The following is a 21185-nucleotide window of genomic DNA, read 5'->3' on the forward strand; positions in this document are numbered from 1 at the left end:
GTGAGATACAGCAGGACGGTCCAGTCCTCTGAACCCTGGTCCATCATGTTGGAAAATAGCAGCAGGTTATGGTAACTGCCTTCCAATGTGTCGCCTAACTGCACAGCGTCTTGTTAAAGTTAACGATTCAGCACCTTGTTAAACATGACAAATAGCTTCATCTCTGCAGCAGAAAATGGGTAAAGTGCATTCGCAGAAATAATGATCCGTTTTTACCAAGACAGACATCATTAAGTGTGACAGTGAACAACAAGGTGGTGTCCGATGGAAAATAAATGATTCAGAAGGAAAATCAAAATTGACAATTTATTTTCTCTCTCCATAGGGATTAATTCATCTTGACAAACATTTACAAGAATTGTAACAGGGACAATACTTGGGAGGATTTAAATCTCCTTCGTACAAGAGAACAGATTTCCATCTGTACTTGTCTGTGGTTCAACTATCTCAGAGGCACTCTAATATCACAAAATGCAACAACCTCATGACTATGATTAAGGAAAATAATACTAACACTGGACAGAATGGTTGAAACAGAAGACCCATCTGAACAAAACATGTTCTGGAGGTGCACATATTTAGTAACTTATCTGGAAGAACAAAAACAATGCAAGAAGTTTAAAAAAAAAATCTACACAAACTAATGTAAAGTTGGGATAAAATGAAAGTAAATAAGAGTGGAAGAGCAGAGTCTAAATCAGTATCTTACAACCGCTCATCAGATGCAACAGTCTCCAATTTTAAAGAGATGACAACTCACTGGATGTCTTCTCGATTGGCAAAACACCGCATGGTAACACGCATGGCTGCTGCTGTTTGGATGAATCTGTATCATCTGAAATCCTTTCTTTCGACTGTGCAAAGATCTGTCCAAACTCTGGCATCGTGTATATCGTAACAGTATGGCTTACAAGATGAACAGGTCCATATAAACTAGAAAGATACATAAACATCTTTCATTAATCAAAACTATAATACAGCAATATATTGGCAAAAAAAAATCTAGAGCTAAGGAGCTTTAATGTAAACAATGGTATACTGCTGTACAGCTTATCCTAACATAGTATTTACAGGTCAAGTTCTTTTACCAGCTAGTTCCCATGTACAAATGGTCAAATGTAAAGAAAACATGCTGGGTGGTTACGTACATTGTACGTTAGGCAATGTCAACCATCCCATCTACTTGCAAAGAACCGGATTGAAAGACAGAACATCCAACAAACAGCAAGTGACTGTCCAGACCTGTTGAAGTGTTCAATGCCTTCCTCTTCCTGTTACATGTCGAGTTAGAGAGGAAATCATAAGGCAAGGATAGTCAGGGAAGGGGTACGCATCGCATTCTTTGCAAGGGATTACGTATGACAGATGGGATACAGGTTGATGGTTCTTTGGGGTAAATGCACTTCTCAAGTTTTTTTTTAACTTTATTGTCACATGTAACAGAAATGCAACCGAGTGCAACAAAGGCGACACACGTCTAGTTCTGTTTGGGAAAATGTGCAAAATCTGCTCTAAAGCAAAGTGACAGTGTTGCAAATTGTAATGTACAAGGTACAGGGAGATGTCTGAGGTCGTTACGAGAGAAGCCTGTGCAGACCCTTATTCCAACACGTTTTATGTACAAGGCACTATGGGTAAGATTCAAGGGCCACATGTCCAGTCTTTAACAGCCTCCTCAGTCCGGTCTGAATATAGGATATTTGGGTAAGAATTCTATAAGAATCACCTAAAGAAAGAAAAAGACAACATGTGAGGTTTAGGATGATTGTGAATTTTTTCAAAATAAGTCAATTAATTGATATGAATTTTTGCAGCAATATGCTTCATTCTCTGGGTCCTATAATATCTTGAGAAGTTAACAAAGAACTTTCCAACTTGTTATGAATTACAGCCATAATACAGTAAGAAATTAGTAGGTAGTTTAAATTTATAACAATGATCTGAAGGAAACAATGTTGTCCAGATGACTTTCCATTGGAATCTAAACCCATTTTACCTATTATTCTAAGGCTTGCTACCCAAATGTGAGGGTTTTTTTTCTGAAATCATTATGGTAGTGAACTAAACCCTAATATGAAACGAGACTTTATCATTGCTTTTTGTTATTTTATACATATGATTATGTTCATCCAGAAAATGATGTGCTGATTCATTCGATTGGGAAAAAAATCATAGTGATGTAAAAACCCAATAATTTAAGGTTTAGCCTACTTACGTATTCCATCATATTACTGCTTTCACATTTTCTTTTACTGAGTTTCCAGTGTAGCCCCAGCTGTAGACACACACAGACACACAAACAATGAGTGGCCATTTGACAAACACAAAGACCAAAATCTGTCTGACACAGCCCCTTCAGTGTCAGGGGAATTTGGGTGTAGGGTTGTCTGGTCCTACCAGGGTCAAACTGTGGCCAGACACCCTGAAGAGTTTCCTTTATGCCTTTGCTCAACTACTAGCTGTAATTTGTTGCTGCGAGACAACACAAAATTAACATGACATTTCACTGCTGACCCTCCAGTCCTCCCAGACCTCGTGCTCTAGATCTGACTCACCCTCCTCTGAGGGCTTAGAATGTAGAGATTACCGAGCAGATTGATGGTCATTATCCGTCATGATGATACTCCACTTACACCACACACCGACACAAACGATTAAACACTTCCACGTGGGTGCTAATGTGCAATTTGTCTTTTTTTTTTCTTACTTACCTTGTGGTATAGCCGGTTATTTTCCCACTCTAACAACTTCTGGATAGATCGTCTTGTCTGGTGGAACAGATGAGAAATTACACATTACAGCAGAGCAGGATAGAATTACTTCATTAAACACTTTAACGGGTAACAGTAAACAACCATGGTGTTAGGATTTATGGACTGAACTCCCAATTTAAAAGCTAGTAATTTTCACTTTTCTCCCATCAATTCTGAGTGGTAACACCACCTTTAAAGGACACACCCTTGAGCTGGGCAGGACAGGAGCTACGCAGCAAGAAGCATCATTTCTACACAGAGCCACTAACTGGACTCGAGTTGTTATTACCCTCTACACTTAGACCAATAAGGCTGAGTTGCTATGACAGCCCTAGAGTAATCAGCGCTGATGGAAGGGAGAGTTATAGTGTGTCACAAAAGGTTTGGACTTACTCTCTTGTTGAGGCAGATAACAGGCCACAGGCTGCAGCCTACTGTACAGCAACAGCACAGGCAGCCACAAAGAAGCCACTTCACATTCACAGGCAAGTTCTTCTTCAAACATGCATTCACCCTGGTGATGCTGGTTTTGAATTCTTCTGGTGCTACCTAAAAGAAGAGCAAAGATATGTGTGCTGAGTTATTTATATGAGGGGGGGGCAATGCATCAAAGGAGAATATCAGGGCATTCAAGGAATAACCAGATTGCTAAGAGTAAGAGGTAATGGAGGTGTTTCTAGGTGGTGCTGGAATGAAAGATTCCTCAGAAGAAACAAAGATCAAAGTCCTCCAGAGAATCAGCAGCTAGATATTTGCAGATGTCGTCCACAGATGAGACGAGATCTCTGAATGCTGAGACTCTGACTTGCTAACCGAGCTCCAGACTGTTCAAGGCAAGAAGGGACTCCGAGGAGATAAGCTTAGAGCCTCTGGCTGCGCCGGCACAACAACTTGAATGGATGCTCATTCCTGGCCGAGTCTGTACACCATAAAACAGGGGTCGTAATCTTTTATGACAGGATGCAAAGGTCTCTTTGCAAACAACCAAAGACCTCAGAATAAAGCCCAGCAGGGCCTGATCTGCACCCTTCAATCATCATAATTGTGACCTCATCCATCACATGTCACTCCTGGTCACAATACTGAAGGTACTTTTTATTGCCCCACACTTCCCTCAGCCTGTTCTTACCCCTACAGCCTTTTTGTGTTTCTGCGTCCGACCCAGGAAGCTTTCCTTTCTTGTCTACACCAGAGTCTTCATTTCATTATTTTATCACCTGGAGCTGGACCCTCAAAAACACTGGAGTCCACACCAACTGAGCCTCACAGACAGCTTACTCATTTACAGAGCTGGACAGCAGCACATTCAGGCTCTTTTCCATGCACTTTGTTGAAATGCATCTCCAACAGATCAAAACCACTTGCTGAGGTCTGAATGGGCTGGTTTGGGGAAGTTGGGGGTGTTTAAGAACCAAAGGAACAATAGAATCACTGTGGCTTTAATTGCTTAATTCTTCCTACTTGGAATTGAACAGAAAGCAGCCTGCAAGAGCAAGAAAACTAAAAAGCAACTGTACCTTTCCCGTGAGAACAGAGGGAAATTCTGTGTCAAATCTGTTGCTGAGGCCAAACCTGCAAAAAAAAAAAAAAAAAGATTTAGAATTGATTTTGTTAAAAAAAAAACACATTAAAAAAATCTTTGCTGTGAAATGATAAAACATTTTAAAAACCCCAAAATACAATAGTGTTGAATTACGCAATGAAAAAACAAAAAAACAGTAAAACATTTTTTTTAAATGTCATTTGGCATGAAAAGGTGACCGAAGGGTGATATATACACTAAAGGCTTGTTGGTATAATAAACAGAAGTTCTCAGTAAAATCTCTTTAAGCAATTCCTTTACAATAATAAACTTTTCAGAAGCCACCAGTGCTTTATGTTACTTGAAAGACATTCATGTGGAAACTGTCTGAGACTGGCAGAGTGGTCGTCATCTTGTAGGGAGGTTTTTGGTTCAATCCCCAGCCCTGCGATCTACATGTAGACGTGTCCTTCAGCAACATGCTGAATCCCATCATGCCCCCAGTGGCTGTTCCACTGGCATGTGATTGTCTAAATGGTTATTGCTCGTAAAGAGCAGGTGGCGCCTTGAACGGTAGCCTTCGCTAACACCGTGTGAATGATGTGAATGCATGAATGCTGACTTGCTGAATTCTTCAGAAAGTCCTCAGGGCAGGAACAGCGAGGCTGCATTGAGCGCATTGAGCAATAATGAGTGTTTTTAATATTCCATGGTTCTAATAAGCACTGCTGTGTTCAAATTGCAGAATAATTTCCTTCTTAAAATGTCTAAAATGCAAATTGTAAGAATGGCCACAGCGTGTTTGGGTGTGATGTAAACAGTGTCGCTCTGACCAGAAGCAGCAGCGTGAATTCATCAGTCAGCAGTCTACCACTCCTGTTCTTCTGTGTTTACTGACAAATGGCAACTCAGTTTTTAAAACATTTATTCATCTTTCATAACCAAACAGACACATCCAGGATAATACCATATTAGCAACCAAAACAAATGTAATAATGGCGTAATGTGTACATGCTGAGCTTGTGAAGTCAGTGTCTTTGTCCACAGAGATGACTCAACAGCTCCACGCTGCCTTTCTTTATTTACGACACAAACAGTGGCTTCCAAAAAGCAAAAGAAGAGTGAAATTTCGTATAACCAATGAGCAGCACTTTGCAAACAAACAACATGGCAAAAACATGGCAAAGACAATCATTTCTTTTCTCTGTTACCTGGTGGATGATCCCACACATTATGAGCTTCTGGATCTTGAGCTGTCTCACCACTTAAAATAATTGTTCAGTTGATTTTGTGAAATTGCTGTTTGTTCCTTTTTAAATTCAGAGTTTGAAGTTGCATTGATAAAGGCTCGTTTTTGCTGCCCTTTAAATAAATATATACAGACAAGGATGGAGCTTTTCATCCACATTCTCCATACTGAACCTACATTGTCTGAGGTCATTGTGAATGAGCAGTACCACCTGAAATCATCGGGGGCAGTGTTTCACTAGTTCAAAACTGACAAAACAAATGTCTATTAAAAAAAAAGTAGAAGAAAACAAAAACCATGAAACTTTGTATCAGCCCTAAATGGCTCATATATCACACCTGACAGTTGTTTCAACTCTTCAACATCTTTCTAATTGGCAGAAGATTACACCCTGGTCTGATAATACAATTTTACTGTCAAAACTGACTCTTCACTACCATCTTTACAGGTGCATTAATTTCAATGTAAAGGATGCAGAGACGTAGGTATGTAGATGTTGATGAATGCAGTTTTCCATAGAGTATAAACAGCTATACATAAAAATCGACACACAGATCTTTAAAAACTTCACCCCTCTGTCATCACATTGCTCTGCAGGTACATACAGCGCATTGACTCCATTAATCCAGAACAGTACTCTATTGCAACTCAATGTGACGCCAACAGATTGAGTTGCATTTCCGTTGTTTCGTACCTGTGACATGTGACATGACAATAAAGTTGAATCTAATATATTTATTACCTATAATTTGATTGACAGCTGATAATATTGCTCCAATAAATAACAACATCCATTTATTTGGTCCAGTCAGAAGGCTGATAAAGGTTGGCCGCTGGAACTGGAATATGCTGTCAAACCTAAGTCAGATGAAGATGACGTTAAACGTGACGTCATACATTCGGGGCAGAGGTGAAGTCCCTTGAGCGTTATGCTTCCCCCCTAGTTGCCACCCTGGAAAAAAGACGTTGTCGCCCTGAAAATAAGCAACAAGCTCAAAAATATAAAACATATGACGAACAGCACCCCTGCTGTGACGTAGTGATGACGTGTCCATCAACCGGAACTCACCAGTGACGGGGGGTCAGTGAACGTGACGTCAAGAAACTTCCAGCTAACGATAACTAACACAACATAACTTATCTAAACGTGACTACCGGTTGTTGGTTAGTGTGGCTAACATTGAGAAATAAAGCTACGAGCAGCAGATTTAAATCGTGTTAATCTGGGGCGAACCAAACAGCCACTCGACAAACATTTGTCCACTTTGTAGTTGTTGTGTTTTCGGTTGGCTAGCAGACTAGCATCAGCTAAGCTAGTGATGACACACTCAAACAAACCCCCACCGGGACGAAGAAACACGCGGATCCGCTTACACTGTGATGTGGCCGGCCCCTCGCATGACCACGGGCTCCGGGCAGTATCTGGGCAGGTGTTCCTCGCTCACTACGTGCTCATCCTCTTCGTCTTCCAACTCATAAATGGTATCAAAGTCCGCCATGTTGGGTAGTAAGACGCTCATGACGTCTCCTGCGGGGCCGCGCACGAGACGCTGGAGCGAGCAGGCGAGAGCGCGCAGCAGCCTGTGTGCGGCGCGCGACCTTAGCTCGTCTTTGATGCGTTCACTGATCACCAGCGGGATAGAACGTTTCTAAACTGTGGCTATGATGTAATCCAGTTTTCAGACGTGTAGGTTTACGTTCTCCCGTAACAAACAGTTAATTCTTTGCAGTAAACCGTCGTCAAAACGTTTTACAGTCAGTCTCACTTCCTGAAGATCGTAAGTAAATCAGGCTGCCGTGTTTATTTGATTTAATTCCCCCCCTGAATGCAAAATGAAATCTGATTTAACACATGTTAAACCGCCAGAGGGGTAGAAATATGAATAACATGATGGATTAATCCAAATCAATTCTGTGCGTCTGTGAAGGAAAATATGTTTATCTATAAAAAAATTTTTAAAAACAAACAAAAATACACCATAATGGAAAAAGATCTTTTTCATTGAGTGTCCTGAAGTGAACAATTACAAACATGCAGGCCCAAATGTTTGGAGTAGGTTTGCAGGGTAATGAAAATAAATGGTATTCCTTATGAGGCATAAAGTTTTGATTACGGTGACATCATATCATTTCTTATTTCGTCACGAGCACTGACGCTGGTTTCACTAATCCCAAATAGTGGAAGAGTTTCAGAGAGGACAAGAGAATCGGCAGATTATGACTATATCGACAGAGCAGGGAAAGTGAACTCTTGTAATTTAACTAGGCCCGTAAGAAACCATTTTTAAAGTCACAACGAACACCGTGATGGAGACAAACATCGTGTAGAATTAAATGTGACTTGAAATCTTTTTTGGGAGGGTTAAAATGACTCAGTTATGTTTCAGCTCTAAAAAAAAAAAATTAATTGTGTTTTTGGCTGCATTCAAATTAAAAGGTATTCACTGACTTTGGCGATTATTATCAAGCTGTACCGATTTCGTCTTATAGCGCAGATTTTTAAAAAAAAGTCATTTCCAGGGTATTTTTTATGTTAAATTATATTTCAAGGAAAAAATACCTACAGATTTAGGACTTACAACAACGCCTATCCATAAGAGCGTTTCATATGCGAACCGTGATATTTATCCAAACTTTGGGAAATACGAGATATTTTTAAAAAAAAACAACAACACATTTTATTTACATGTTGAGAGTTGCCAGCAAACGAGCCGTATAATAAAACGTGCTGGAAAAACGCGTGGAGATGATTTTTGTCAAGTCATAGCGGCTTGTCCACATGAGCTACATATAGTCCAGGTTTTATCTCCATTGACACGTCCCTGACTGTCCATTTTATTCACATACGTTTTCTCACATTCATTGAGGATATTTATATCTTTTAAACTCACAAACAATTTAAAGCTTTAATTTTAAAAATTCGTCGATTTTTTTTGGTTTTTCATATAAATCCCAACGTTATAAGAACTATTCTATAAAAGCAGTATTTCAAGAGCCTGTCGCATTTCGTTGCTATAAACCAAATCTTTATCCGCAGCCTTTTGCGCCACAGGGCCACGGATCGGCCCATGCGCCTGTCCAGCGTCCTGTCAGCGGGTCGCAGTGCTCAGTTTTTGTGAGGTGGTCCACAGGGTGATCGGCTTCATTGAGTCACAGTCACTTGCTGTATATTCCTGATAGATGGCAAGGTGTTCATTCCCTGTGGAGGGTACAGAGAGCCATGCATGTCCGAAGGACTGAGGGAGCCCGGGACCGGCAGAGGACTCACTGAGCCCGGGTCACTGTGCACAGACCCGCTGCTGCCGTCTGACTGACCCAGCTTCTTCTTTATCAGTTTCCTCTCTTTGGCTCTGCGGTTCTGAAACCAAATTTTCACCTAAAAGGGTACAAAAAGAACTTGTTATTTCTGAGTACGACTTGCATTGTTAGAAACACAACAGAAAAAAGATATGGAAGGACAAAATAAGATATTCAGAACACTAAACACTAAACAGGCGTGTATCTAGGCCTACGATTGCTTGTTTAGTCTTTTATAATAATACTACTACTAATAGAAAATAACTAGTGGAATTATACTTTTGAAAACATGGGGTTCAGTTGGTTTCCTCTTTTTCTGACTTGAAGCCGCCTTTCGTGTGATTCAGGGCTTTATAAATAAAGTTGACTTGGAATGCTTGGCCACTGCTTCCACTATGACTACTCAATAATAATAATAATAATAATAATAATAATAATAATAATAATAATAATAATAATAATAATAATAATAATAATAATAATAATAATAATAATAATAATAATAATAATAATAATTTTGAACCAGAGATATCCCTTTCAAAATATGGTACATGGTATTTGTGTGGTTGTGAGCTGTTAAATTTGTTTTAAAAAATGGAAACACAGTTCAGTGTTGTTAAATATAATGGATATAGAAAATAAAATGATATGAATAAATATATAATGAACCAGAAATGAATTTTTTAAAATCTTTTTTTATTTTAAATCATTCTAACTGTATTTTCAGATTGATTTAAGACATTTTAAACTTGTTCATGCCTCATGATCATGTTTCAAAACACAAGGGAAGCAATTACTATTCTATAGTCTTATGATTTAATTATTAAACATAATAGTTAAACACATGTAGTTAACATAAAACATGTAATCATATTGAAGTTGAAACGAGTCTACCTCACCAGCTAGTGTTACAATGAAGTTGATGATGATGTGACATTAGTTCACACAGCAAGTTTGGTGTCCATTAATCCATCGTGACATAGAGTTTTATAATCCTTCATAGCATCACATCATATCACTATCATGCGTGGAGCAGGCGCATTACCTGTCTTTCCGACAGACCGAGGTTAACAGCCAGTTCAGATTTCCTCCTGATGGTGATGTATCTGTTGAAATGAAACTCCTTCTCCAGCTCCAGTCTCTGATGGTCTGTGTAGACCACCCTGTATTTCTCCTTCGTCCTTGTTTTACCTGTCAAAGTTAAGACAAATCAAAAACAGTGTTAAAGTTGTTCTCTGTCTGTTTTGTTCTAGGTTGTTGAACAGGAAGATTCACGCAGAGGAGGTTGCATTCCAGGACGAGTCTATCTGCACACAGCATCTTTATTAACTGCTTCTGAAAGCAACTTGTCTTTGATTTGTCTGCAGATACGCAAATTCAGCCTTTCATCTTGCTTCGACAGCTCCAGTACATGCAGTGAATGTCAGAGAGCCAGGTCCTCAATTGGCAAGAGATAAGAAACAAGAAGACCAAACGGAACATTTTTTGGCAAATTGGAGCGCGTTTTAACTCCTCCAGACAGCAAGAGGAGCGGATTAAATAGTCGGAATAGGATTATGAATGCAAAAGCCTGATTTAGGAGTGTAGGGTAACTTTTTAAAATTCAAGAAAACAACTGACTGACAAATATTATCTAAGTAGAAAAGTCAGAGACATCCACAGTGGTATAGAAGCAGCACAAGGTGCATGCATTTAACGAATATAAGATTTAAATACATTAGTTATGTCTTATTTCAGAATTAAACCAATTTTCCATTTTCACGCGTTGACATGTCCACGCTGTGGCACAGTCCTCCAGGAGTCGATGTTCTGCTCCACGCACAAGACGATATAAAGCTGTGAAAAATGCCACTCTTTCCGGCAATATAACTCTGAGAGAGGAAGGGAAGGTTGGTGCATATCAAAGTGAAGAGGTGTTGAAAGCAAAGGCCACCGACTGGATATGACGGATAACGCTCAAAACGCCAAACAATGTGACGGGAAAGTCGACCCCACAACTCCCACGATTAGTGACATTAACATCACAACCGGGCCTGGCGCCGATTCCTCACACTTTTTTTTTTTTTTTTTTAAATTTCCACCACAGGAGAGAATAGAGTAGATCGAGTGTAGATTGAAGTGTACATAACAATAAATTGTACCTACTGATGTTTACTCATTAGTTATTCGTTTGACATCAAAATAATTGCTCTTTTTTTTTCTCTCGAAACGAGATTTAAAATCCCCTTGAACTAAAAAAAAAAATCTGTCAAAGAAATCAGGTGGGATTTATAGTTGCAAGAAAAATAGTAAGAAACATAATTGTGGCACAAATATAATATTAAAAGATGACGCACTGACCCGTGGAAGATGATTGCGCAGTTTTGCACATCCACTGGAATGAATTGCGCCTTTCTCTGTCAGGGGAGAGCTGTGAGACAGTAACGTTCTCCGGTGGCGCCTGTAACACCGCAGATGCTGGAGGATGCATGTGACTGTACTCAGATGAGGAGCAGTAAGGGACCTGCCCCGGAGAGGAGTTATTCATGGGTGCAGGAATAGTGTTAGGTGGTCCCAGGCTGTATGCCCCCCAGTCCTCCCGTGGAGCGCCATATGAAGGTCCCCAACTCCCCGCAGACTGTGCGTGCGTATCCATGTTGGGCACATGATGGTATCCAGTAAAATCAGGGTACTGAGGTGCAGAAACAAAGTTCTGTGGAGGCAGGTTGATGCTTGATCTTCTTACTGGCCCTTGGTGATACATGCCGGTTTCTTTATCCAGGAGGTATCCCACATACATGATTTGTACAAAAAACAATAAAGTAGAATTAAAACAGCAAAGGGGTGATGTAGCCTCTTTTAAGGCGACATAACTACCCTTGACTGTTCAAAACAATCCTTCTGCTGCTTCTTTAGTCCAAATGTGTTCCCAGTATGAAATGCGATGTAGCTCCAGTCTTTCTCCAGTCTCACATGATGTGTCTCTATTGACAAGACGGTTAAGGTATAGTGAGGCCTGCCTGACGTCAGCCCACTCCTTGACTCTTGAAGATTTGCATTCAAATAAGACCGAAAGATGCCGCCGGCCCAGCTGTCCCTTTGCGCCAGTCCTATCGTGCGTCATCACTTGACAGCGGGCCTATCCTGACCATAGGTTCCCCTCTCCATGAATAAATTAACACGGCGGCCTATCAGCTGCACATACCGCGCAAACCGGTTACAAATCGAGGGATCACGTTTGCAAACGCAGCAAATAAAAAAAAAAGAAATGCCCGTGCGTAATTACGCATAGATGTTTACAATTGTGTTGCATAGGAGACATTTACTGTTTTTTTTTTTTTGACACGTTAACAGTATAATAATGTAAAATTCGTAAGTGAAAAATATTTTGGCATTATTCCCAGAGTTCTTTCTAATTTAAAACATTTTACTCATTTTTAATGTGTGTGTTTTATACGTGTTGTTGTGTGTATCCACGGTTTTCTAACCACGCTTCACGCCTTAATTCCGTTTCATTTGTCAAGATATTCGCTTGCAAACGAGGTGCAAAATACGAGAGAATTCCTCTTTGGCGCAAGCCGGGCCTTCAGTTGTCCGCGTTCACACTTCAAGGTCGCACTTCACAGCTAATTCCGGTTACAAGGAAACACCGACCCCCTCTGTGACAGCGGTGGTCACATCATTCACCGCTGTCTCCTGAAACTGCTGTGAATTATCTTTTCTCGGGATCGAGTAAAGAACGTGTCAGGCGTCCCGGAGAACTCAACAGGAACTTTGGAAGCGCACCACATCCTCCAAAGTTTATTGCCACACCAATCGGTGACAACACATGGTTTGATCGTCGGCCATATGCATTTAGGCCAACGTGTTAGTTCAGTTAAGGAAACAACAAACCCATTGAGCAAAAAGGTTAACACATTATGACATGTTATAGGACAAATTTACGTTATTTCAGGCCAATCTGAGCAGCATCCTGCTGTTAGTTTATATTTTATTTTTTGTCATTCCCTGATGGCTTATTTAGTACAGCTGTCAAAATACCAAACTAAAAAGTGCTGACTGAAACATTTATTTATTGACCATTACGTATTTATAGGAAGGACAAACCAAGGTCAAGCAGTTGTGATTTGTGGGCAGTTTATCTTCAGAACGTCGGTGTCTTCTACATTGACCTCAAGTTGTCGACTGATGTCAAGACGCCAAATGTGGCTCTGGGGAAATGAATGGATTCCATCACTTACAGCAGCTTCCTGGGTGATGTGTGCTGCGGGTTCAGGTCGTGACGATTTTACGCACGGAGATCCCAGTTGGTCAGCAGACAGTTCAGGTTCTGAGAAGTCTGACTGGATTCATCAGGAATAGCGTCATATTTCTCTTTTCAAGACGATGTCCAGCAGCTAAACCAGATTCATTTGGTGACCTCCCAGTTATTTTAGATTCTCTTTAATATGATGTATTAACACTTGCTCTTGAGGGTATTGAAGATATTCTGGTACGGTCGTTTCCGGGGTGACTGATCATTCAAGCTCTCTGCTGCCCTCTTGTGGTTGTGGTCGGTTAAAGTTTCACCACCCGTTTTGCTTCGATTCAGAACTAATATTATATCTTTCCGTTTTTCCACGTTTATCTAATGTCCCTGGCAACTATTTATTTCAAATATTTTGGTTATAATACAAAATTAAATTAATAAATGAAGTGAAGTGTGTTATTATAGATGCATTAGAGGTTAAGAAAGAAGATTTAGAAGCTACTGCACTGGATAAATATGAGCCACACATGTAAGAAAGTGCTAGGGGGTCAGCTCCACCGCCCCCTTTACTGAAATCAAAGTCTTATTATATTAAAATTAAAACAACAAATAAACATCTGCACTTTTAATGATGAGTAACCCCCTTAAACTGGTCAGTATTTATAATCAACACGCATAATTCTGAAATGAGACATCCTGCATAACGCGTTTGTCACCTCTGCAGTTTTGATGTTAACATTTAAAGTGATGATTGAGTGATATTTTTTCTGTACACACTTACCAAGTACTACCGTTTACCACAGGAGGGCAGCCTCCAACAAAGAATGCGCCACGCAGTCCTCTTCTGAGTGTTATAAAACCGGTGTGTACAACGGTAATGAACACAACCTGGATGTTTGAAAAAGAAAGAATGAATTAATGAATTATCTATATATATTTTTCTGTTTGTTTTTGACGTTTCTAAATAATTCTGCAGCTCCTATATTACTTAACATAATGATTTATATGTCACATATTTATTATGTGATATTATCAGTGGTTTACACACGCACACACACACACACACGCGCACACACACACACACACACACACACACACACACACACACACACACACACACACACACACACACACACACACACACACACACACACACACACACACACACATCTATTATTTCTTCACGACTAATCGGATCTGATGACAGAGAATAGAATAACAGATTAGACAAAGTTCCTCCTTTCCTGGCTGGATGTTTGGAGCGGATCAGTGACAGTCGGTGGTGAAGCAGCCCAAGAATTCATGTTGTTGCATAACTTCATTGGTGTTATTAAAGCAGCTGCAGTGTTTCTCTGCAGGGTGAGAGATAAAACAAGACCATCTGCTACTATTTTTAGAGAGACTGCCTGCACGGCTCACACAGAGGAACAAATCCTGTGTTTGTCATCTGTAATGTGAAACACATGGCCAGCACAAACAAGTCATGTTCATTCACGTCAGTATATTTGTACAGCACACATCAAATACAGCAGTCTGACCTGGTGTTCTGCATAATATACTGCGTGCACAAACACACACACACACACACACACACACACACACACACACACACACACACACACACACACACACACACACACACACACACACACACACACACACACACACACACACATATATATATATATAATTTTATTTTTTTCCTTTTTTTCCCTCTCTTTTGTTAACAAACAGCTTGGTGTATCTACACCCACACACAATATTCTTCCAGCTAATGCATGAGGACTGGTGTTATTCTGTCCTGAGGGGCCCCTGCACCTGGGATAGAGTTTATTAAACAACTGATTCATTAAAAGATCAGCAGTTAACTCTCAATTACAGTGAAGGGGAAAAAAATTGCAAAATTAGAAATATGAAGTTGCTTAAAATCGAACTAGTTAGGAGGTGGTCAACTTTCTCTGGTTCAAGACATGAGACATTATTTAGTAGAATCTCACAGAAAAAAAATGCTGAATAAAAAATGTGAAAGCAAAAATAAATAAATAAATAAAATAATTTAAAAAATAATTATATATATATACATATATATATATATATATATATATATATATATATATAATAAAAACACAGGTGTAAATGTGTATGTCGAGGAAAAATTTTGAATTCAGGGGTGTCGCGGGATGTTGCAGTCTCTGACTGACTTGTTAGCTTTTTTCAGATGCTACATACAATAAGTAAGAATACTGAAACATAAGCTGCAGGCCGAAAAGTTGCGTATCAATGGCAGCAGCCTGATGGGCTGTGGACTGCTGTGGAAATCCCTGTTCATCCAGCATCCTCATGATGGCACTAGAGGAAAAGTCAGGGCAGTTTCACACTCCCCACCAATGACGGAAACAGTAAGTTTTTCAGCATTTTTATCATAGGATGGGCATGGATGACTCTGTTGGATCCCACGGGTGCCAGACCAACATGGTTTTCATTCATTCAGGCTGTGTGGAGCTCCGTGTGGAAACAGGAGGTACAGCCTGACCCACTGGTCTATCTGGTCCTCCTCTACTGACAGTGGAAACACAGACGGGGAACACATGCAACCAATAAAATAAATTTTAAGTTTTTTATACTCTACTGCATGCCATCATTTCTTATTTCAATCTAGAGCAACAATACAAGCTTTCTGTTGTAGTATTATATAAACAGTTTTTGTATGATTCATTTTATTAACACACAACACATGAGTGACCCAGCTCACGTGAAAGGCCACACTTTCATTCCCTGAAACGGACTGAAAGTTCTAGTAATCCGGGAACGCCAACAAATTGACAGTATACAAACTTGTTATTGATCGGTTCATTTTCATTCTTTTCTTGTAAACAGGTAGCGCTGAAGCCTGATATAGATAGCACAGTCTTTATTTAGGCGCGGGTGTTGTTGGCTTCGTTTTTTATGTGGCTTAACGGTGAAGTGCGTTCTTTCACAGGACAGCATCCGGTTCATTGTTGTCCATTTGGGTGAGAAGCCTGCCCCGCCGTTCTTGGGCAAAGGGTCTGGGAACAACTTTTTGGGGCTTTTAATACGGGAGGAGGGTTTGTAGTGTTTGACTGATGACCCCAAGAACTGTGCTTGGTAGGATCTCAGGATGCACAGATTAAGTTGGATGCTGTTTGGATGTTTCCCAGATTTGTGAACACATTAATGACATGTTTACTGTCTGCTTTGTTTTTAATTTCCACGCCATAGAGGTGCCTGAGGAAGGGAGAGGTCATTCTCATAAAGCCACTGCTCCATGGGTGTGGTACTTCTACCTTTTAGTGTTGCATTCGGTCACTAAAAGCTTCTAATTGACTGACACTGAGCAGTGGAATAGTCCTTTGTCGTTCTCCCTCACTTGTTTTTGTGTGTTTTTTTTTAACAGTTATAGGTCTTTTGAGTGTGTGAGAAGGGAGGGTACCAGATGGTGTCCATATCACCAACCCAGCTGAAGGCAAAATTTGATTTTGTGTTTATTTTATTAAAAACTGACTTCACTAAAGTCTTTTAAGACCCAAAACATTTTTCAAGATTGACTCATATCCTTTTGACTCGAGCGGTGACAGATTATACCCTCACTTGTTAATAAACACGAGACTTTACGAGACTTCTGATGACAGACAGATTCCCTGTCCGTCTGAATGTCTTGTCTCCAATTGTATTCATTTTGCAGTTGGAGAAATTGTTGTGCCATCTTTGTCAAGGCACTGCAGGCATCATCCATGAAGTTAGGAGTTTTGTATGCTAAAGAATCTGGATCCAGATGATAAAAAGTATCACCAGCAAAAGATTTACAAGACAATAAATATTGTTTAAAATCATGACAATCTGAGAAAAGAACACATCAATATTCAAGTTTACAATGGAGGAAAGAAATCTAAAATTATTCTTCAGTGGGGAAGTTTCAATAAGCTGAATTTCTTTTTGCTTTCACTTTTATTCAGCATTTTTTTCCTGTGAGATTCTACTAAATAATGTCTCATGTCTTGAACCAGAGAAAGTTGACCACCTCCTAACTAGTTCGATTTTAAGCAACTTCATATTTTCTAATTTTGCAATTTTTTTTCCTTCACTGTAATTGAGAGTTAACTGCAGATCTTTTAATGAATCAGTTGTTTAATAAACTCTATCCCAGGTGCAGGGGCCCCTCAGGACAGAATAACACCAGTCCTCATGCATTAGCTGTAAGAATATTGTGTGTGGGTGTAGATACACCAAGCTGTTTGTTACCAAAAGAAAAAAACAACAACCTCATGACAGTGAAGAATTCCCTCCCTCTCCAACATCCTTCCCTTGTTTGTTTGTTTCTCGTATTCTTGAAATAACCTGATGGCTGATATGGAATTGGGTGCAATGTTTGGCGCTTGCTTTGCAGAGAACATAATAAATCCCATGAGGACAAGCTGGGAGTCCAGGGACCAGCCTGTTCTGTTGTCCCTCCCTGACACACCCAGTACCAGTAAATAGGGGCACCCGGTCCCGATAGGGAACCCTGTGTGTGGCGTCTTCTGGTCGTGACCAGGATGATTAAGAGTTCCTTCCTTCCTCGCTCAGAAAGCCATTGTCAGATAGGCTGCCGGCACCTTGTTCTGCCAGAGGAAGTGAGTCTGTCTCGGTCCAAGGAGCAGAACACTGAAGGCTCTGTGTCCAATCTAAACACACGTCTTCATTGACGGTTGATACCTCAAATGGGAACAATTAAAAAACATTTGATGTTGTGCATGAACTTGATTCAAGTTAAGAATATTCTGAGACATCCGCTCTGGATTGTTTGTGCTAGTAGTTCCTCATACTGACGTTGGGCCCCTCGAGGCCATTGCAGGATTAATCTAAAAGTGCAATTTTAATGGAAAACATTCAAACGAATTTTTCTGTAAAACCTTTTTCACACCAATGTTTGACGATTTTACTGTAAACAGGATCATTTGATTTCTTCACATATATTTATCCTGAAATGAACACCACTCTTTGTTGTAAAGGGTTTGTCAGTAGACGTTTCGCTTAAAAAAAAGTAGTAGTCATCACAATATAAGGCTGCAATTATAGTATAAATATATAAATCTTTATTCATTTATTAACTTCATTTAGTCAGTCAACAGTGTTGGGGAAATTACTCTAATCAAAACCAACATGTAATTGTACAAGAATAAAAAAAGAAGCTACGAGGATGTTTGTTGATAGTGATGTATGAAAAAAATACAATAAAATCCAAATAATTCATTTCGATTAAAATCTTTGATGGTAACTGAATATAAATTTGTGACAAAATTATCAGATTTCATGTTGTTAGGATGGCTAGAAATAGTACAACAAATAGTGAAAATGTTAACTTCCTGCTATGTTGTTAAATATAAATGCAAAATAAATCTATGTCAAATAGGACCCTCAACACTGTTTCGTAATAATATACCTTCAGAATACAAAAACTATAATGGATATAATAATATCAGTGCATAATCAATTCTTCTCCACGTGTAACAAACATGACAAATTGATCACAAACAAAGCATGACTCGGAAACAAACCGGGGTTCAAAATATCTACCTTACACATTGAGGGATCATTTTCTCTTCAGAGGTCAACAAATAGGAACTCACCACATTTTTACAGGATGTGTGTGTGCTAAAGGAGTGAATGTAAGTCCACAATGCTTTCAATACACTTGGTATGACAAATAAAATGCTGTTGGAATGAGGGAGGGAGTTTCTGTAGCCTGCCCTGCAAGCTTTACTCACATTGAGCACAAGAAGAATGACTGGAGAAAACACACAGCGTCACTTCAAGCAAACAAACGGCATAAACATCTGGAGCAAAATGTTGAGACGCTGTGTGTTGATACCAGGAAGACGGAGCTGGAGAGTTCTTTGGCTATCTTTTAAAAAAGAATTTAATGAAAACAAAAACAGAATTACTGAGTGTTTACAATCTAAATAAATAGGCAATTATTAACAAATATTTTTGAGTAAAATGTCCTAATTTAATGTGTTTTTTAAAAATATTTCAACACCGGATTGGAGAAATCAGTCGTTGCCATGACGCTTCATTTAAAGCTCACTCACTCACTTTTCTCCATTAAACTCAATTAATCTGTGATTTTTCTGTAACCTAGAAAGCTTTAAAAACTCATGCCACATTGTAGAACTCTCCTCTGTCACTCTGGCTCAACCAGAGTTGAGCTAATATTTTCATGAAATTAAAGGTGGAATAACGCTGCAGATTCAGATTTTATTTAATAATCAATATTACTTAACAGATGACATGAACTTTAACTGACCTTCATAGGAGCAGATGCTGCCGGGGACAAAAATATCTTCTCTGTAACTTTTTCCACAAATTAATTTCCAGTTTTTTACTTTTCAAAGTCAAAGCAGACATGAAGATCGTCATCATGAACTCGAACCTTCTGTCATTTCTCTGCATCATCAAATGAAGTTTATTTAGATCAGCTGGAACCGCAGAGTTTATTGTATTCACAGTATATGAATGAGATACCTGAGCCCGTTGGCCATTTGATCATTACAGTGAATGTGGAGTGAACCGGTAGGGTTATCGTTGGTGTGTCTCTGAAAACCTCCACAGGAATCAACAGCCTACAGGTTTCCTATTTGTTGCACAGCGGACGTCTTTGAAGCTGGAAGAAGTTGCAGAAGTTAGTCGTGTGGAGTCGTGATTGATGTCGGAGCGTCCTTCTAAACATGTTCATGTGTTGTTCTCTCAAACTCAGACAGTCAAGAGTCAAAACGGAGGAGAACAAAGCAACCGCCTCGAGGCAGTGGGTCAGTCAGGTTCCCCCTGGGTAGAGCTGGTTACACTGGGGGGGTGGAGTAGCGCACCACATAGTTGTAGTCAGGCGGCGGGCTGTGACACTCCAGACCTGCATCCAGGGACGAGTCGTCCAGACTGAAGTCCAGTGACGGGACGGGAGGGACGAATTTTTCTTTCTCTGAGTCACTCAGCATGGATTCTTTGCTCTTACTCACTGCCTTCAGCCTGGAAACACCAGAACATGTTAAATGAGTGTGATGTATCGCCATAGGACTCAAGCTAACTCCAAAAATTGAATTTCAATACATTAAATTCCAGAACGATCAAATTGATGCTTTTCAGAAAAATAGTTCCATTTCAATCTGCATGAAATTCTACACCTGAAACTATCTTTCAGTAGTTTAAAGTTTCTTTTTATACAAAAATGCCACGTGCTTATTCAATCAATTCATTCATGATTTGGATGGACAATGCATGAAATCTGAAGAGTCCACCTCTAGGTTGTTGGTGAGTTTTGGTGACGTCTTTGTCCTCGTATCACAAGAAAAAGTAAATAATGGAAAAAGAAGTGTCAATTTTGCTCTGATATCCTTTACCTCCAACTTCTTTCAGTGTTTGTGAAATCAGAGTCGCAGCAACATGATCAGATTACAGCCACATTATCAGAAATGTACAAGCCGACAAGCACAATTGTGGAAACACACACATCAAATCAGTTTGCCGCGACAGGATGATCAGTCGACATCCTGACCAAGAAATGACACGTTATCCAAATGTTCTTCAGGCATTTCCTCCCAGGGTGGGAGTCAGAATGGTCAATGCGTAAACAACCCCCAGAGCACTTTGACTCATTGTGCATAATGTCGAGCTCTTTCTTGAGTTGATCGCACTCCCACGGATGTTTCTATACTCTTTGATTGGAGAAAAGCCCCTTGTGATGCTGTACAATCAGAAAATCCTCTCCTTTTTCAAATATGATATAATCAATCATCCTGAGTGTTTCTGCTTCACTTGATCCTCAGAATATGAGTAATTGCCTCTTATTGTCTTTGGAGGTTGCTATGGGTTTTCAAAGCTCCTCTCTCTGAGGCCAAAGGGTCAGCGCCCAGTGGGGGTAAGAGACGCCGCTGTACTGGAATGCTGCCCAGATGAATAACTACCTCCTAACTAGGCTTCAGCATAGTTCACAATATTATACAAATGCCGTGATGCAGGAATATCTGGTAACAAAATAAGACAGGGATGGATCTTCCATTTAATAATGTGAATATTATCGGATTTCCTCATCTTTTAGGGTAAAATGCATTTTTTGGCATTGGCGGTGAAAGCCCATAGGACCAC

The 21185-nt window shown here is 39.8% G+C and overlaps 3 protein-coding genes across 5 annotated transcripts in view; all 3 read right to left on the bottom strand.

Moving 5' to 3' along the window:
• Positions 1 to 287: 287 nt before the first annotated feature.
• On the bottom strand, positions 288 to 7044 carry chic1 (cysteine-rich hydrophobic domain 1). Its single transcript, XM_068325531.1, has 6 exons — positions 6899 to 7044; positions 4271 to 4325; positions 3147 to 3302; positions 2712 to 2768; positions 2216 to 2275; positions 288 to 1726 (listed from the first exon to the last, which is right to left on the bottom strand). The coding sequence occupies exons 1-6, from the start codon at positions 7042 to 7044 to the stop codon at positions 1676 to 1678; spliced, it is 525 nt and encodes a 174-aa protein (XP_068181632.1). The 3' UTR covers positions 288 to 1675.
• A 1622-nt stretch (positions 7045 to 8666) lies between these two features.
• Positions 8667 to 11600, bottom strand: cdx4 (caudal type homeobox 4). The gene is made up of 3 exons (XM_068326205.1): positions 11162 to 11600; positions 9867 to 10012; positions 8667 to 8900 (listed from the first exon to the last, which is right to left on the bottom strand). Exons 1-3 carry the CDS (start codon positions 11598 to 11600, stop codon positions 8667 to 8669), a joined length of 819 nt encoding a protein of 272 aa, XP_068182306.1.
• A 6519-nt stretch (positions 11601 to 18119) lies between these two features.
• kdrl (kinase insert domain receptor like) overlaps positions 18120 to 21185 on the bottom strand; it is a 34929-nt gene continuing 31863 nt past the window's right edge. For 2 of the 3 annotated variants that reach the window (XM_068325354.1, XM_068325353.1), the window contains one exon: positions 18120 to 20069. In XM_068325354.1, coding sequence (XP_068181455.1) covers positions 19886 to 20069 — 184 coding nt within the window. In that variant the 3' untranslated portion in view covers positions 18120 to 19885. The remainder of the gene's footprint in view (positions 20070 to 21185) is intronic. The other variant, XR_011037174.1, reaches the window with a different exon arrangement.

The sequence above is a fragment of the Antennarius striatus genome, chromosome 10, assembly GCF_040054535.1.
Source record: "Antennarius striatus isolate MH-2024 chromosome 10, ASM4005453v1, whole genome shotgun sequence".
NCBI classification, from domain to species: domain Eukaryota; kingdom Metazoa; phylum Chordata; class Actinopteri; order Lophiiformes; family Antennariidae; genus Antennarius; species Antennarius striatus.

Coding starts and splice junctions, on each gene's coding strand:
- chic1 (XM_068325531.1), bottom strand. CDS start 7,044: ATGAGCGTCTTACTACCCAACATGGCGGACTTTGATACCATTTATGAG. Junction 2,276..2,711: donor ATAACCGGCTATACCACAAG/GTAAGTAAGAAA, acceptor GTGTGTCTACAG/CTGGGGCTACACTGGAAACT. Junction 1,727..2,215: donor GCAGTAATATGATGGAATAC/GTAAGTAGGCTA, acceptor TTCTTTCTTTAG/GTGATTCTTATAGAATTCTT.
- cdx4 (XM_068326205.1), bottom strand. CDS start 11,600: ATGTATGTGGGATACCTCCTGGATAAAGAAACCGGCATGTATCACCAA. Junction 10,013..11,161: donor TGCGCAATCATCTTCCACGG/GTCAGTGCGTCA, acceptor TAACTTTGACAG/GTAAAACAAGGACGAAGGAG. Junction 8,901..9,866: donor TCGGTCTGTCGGAAAGACAG/GTAATGCGCCTG, acceptor GTACCCTTTTAG/GTGAAAATTTGGTTTCAGAA.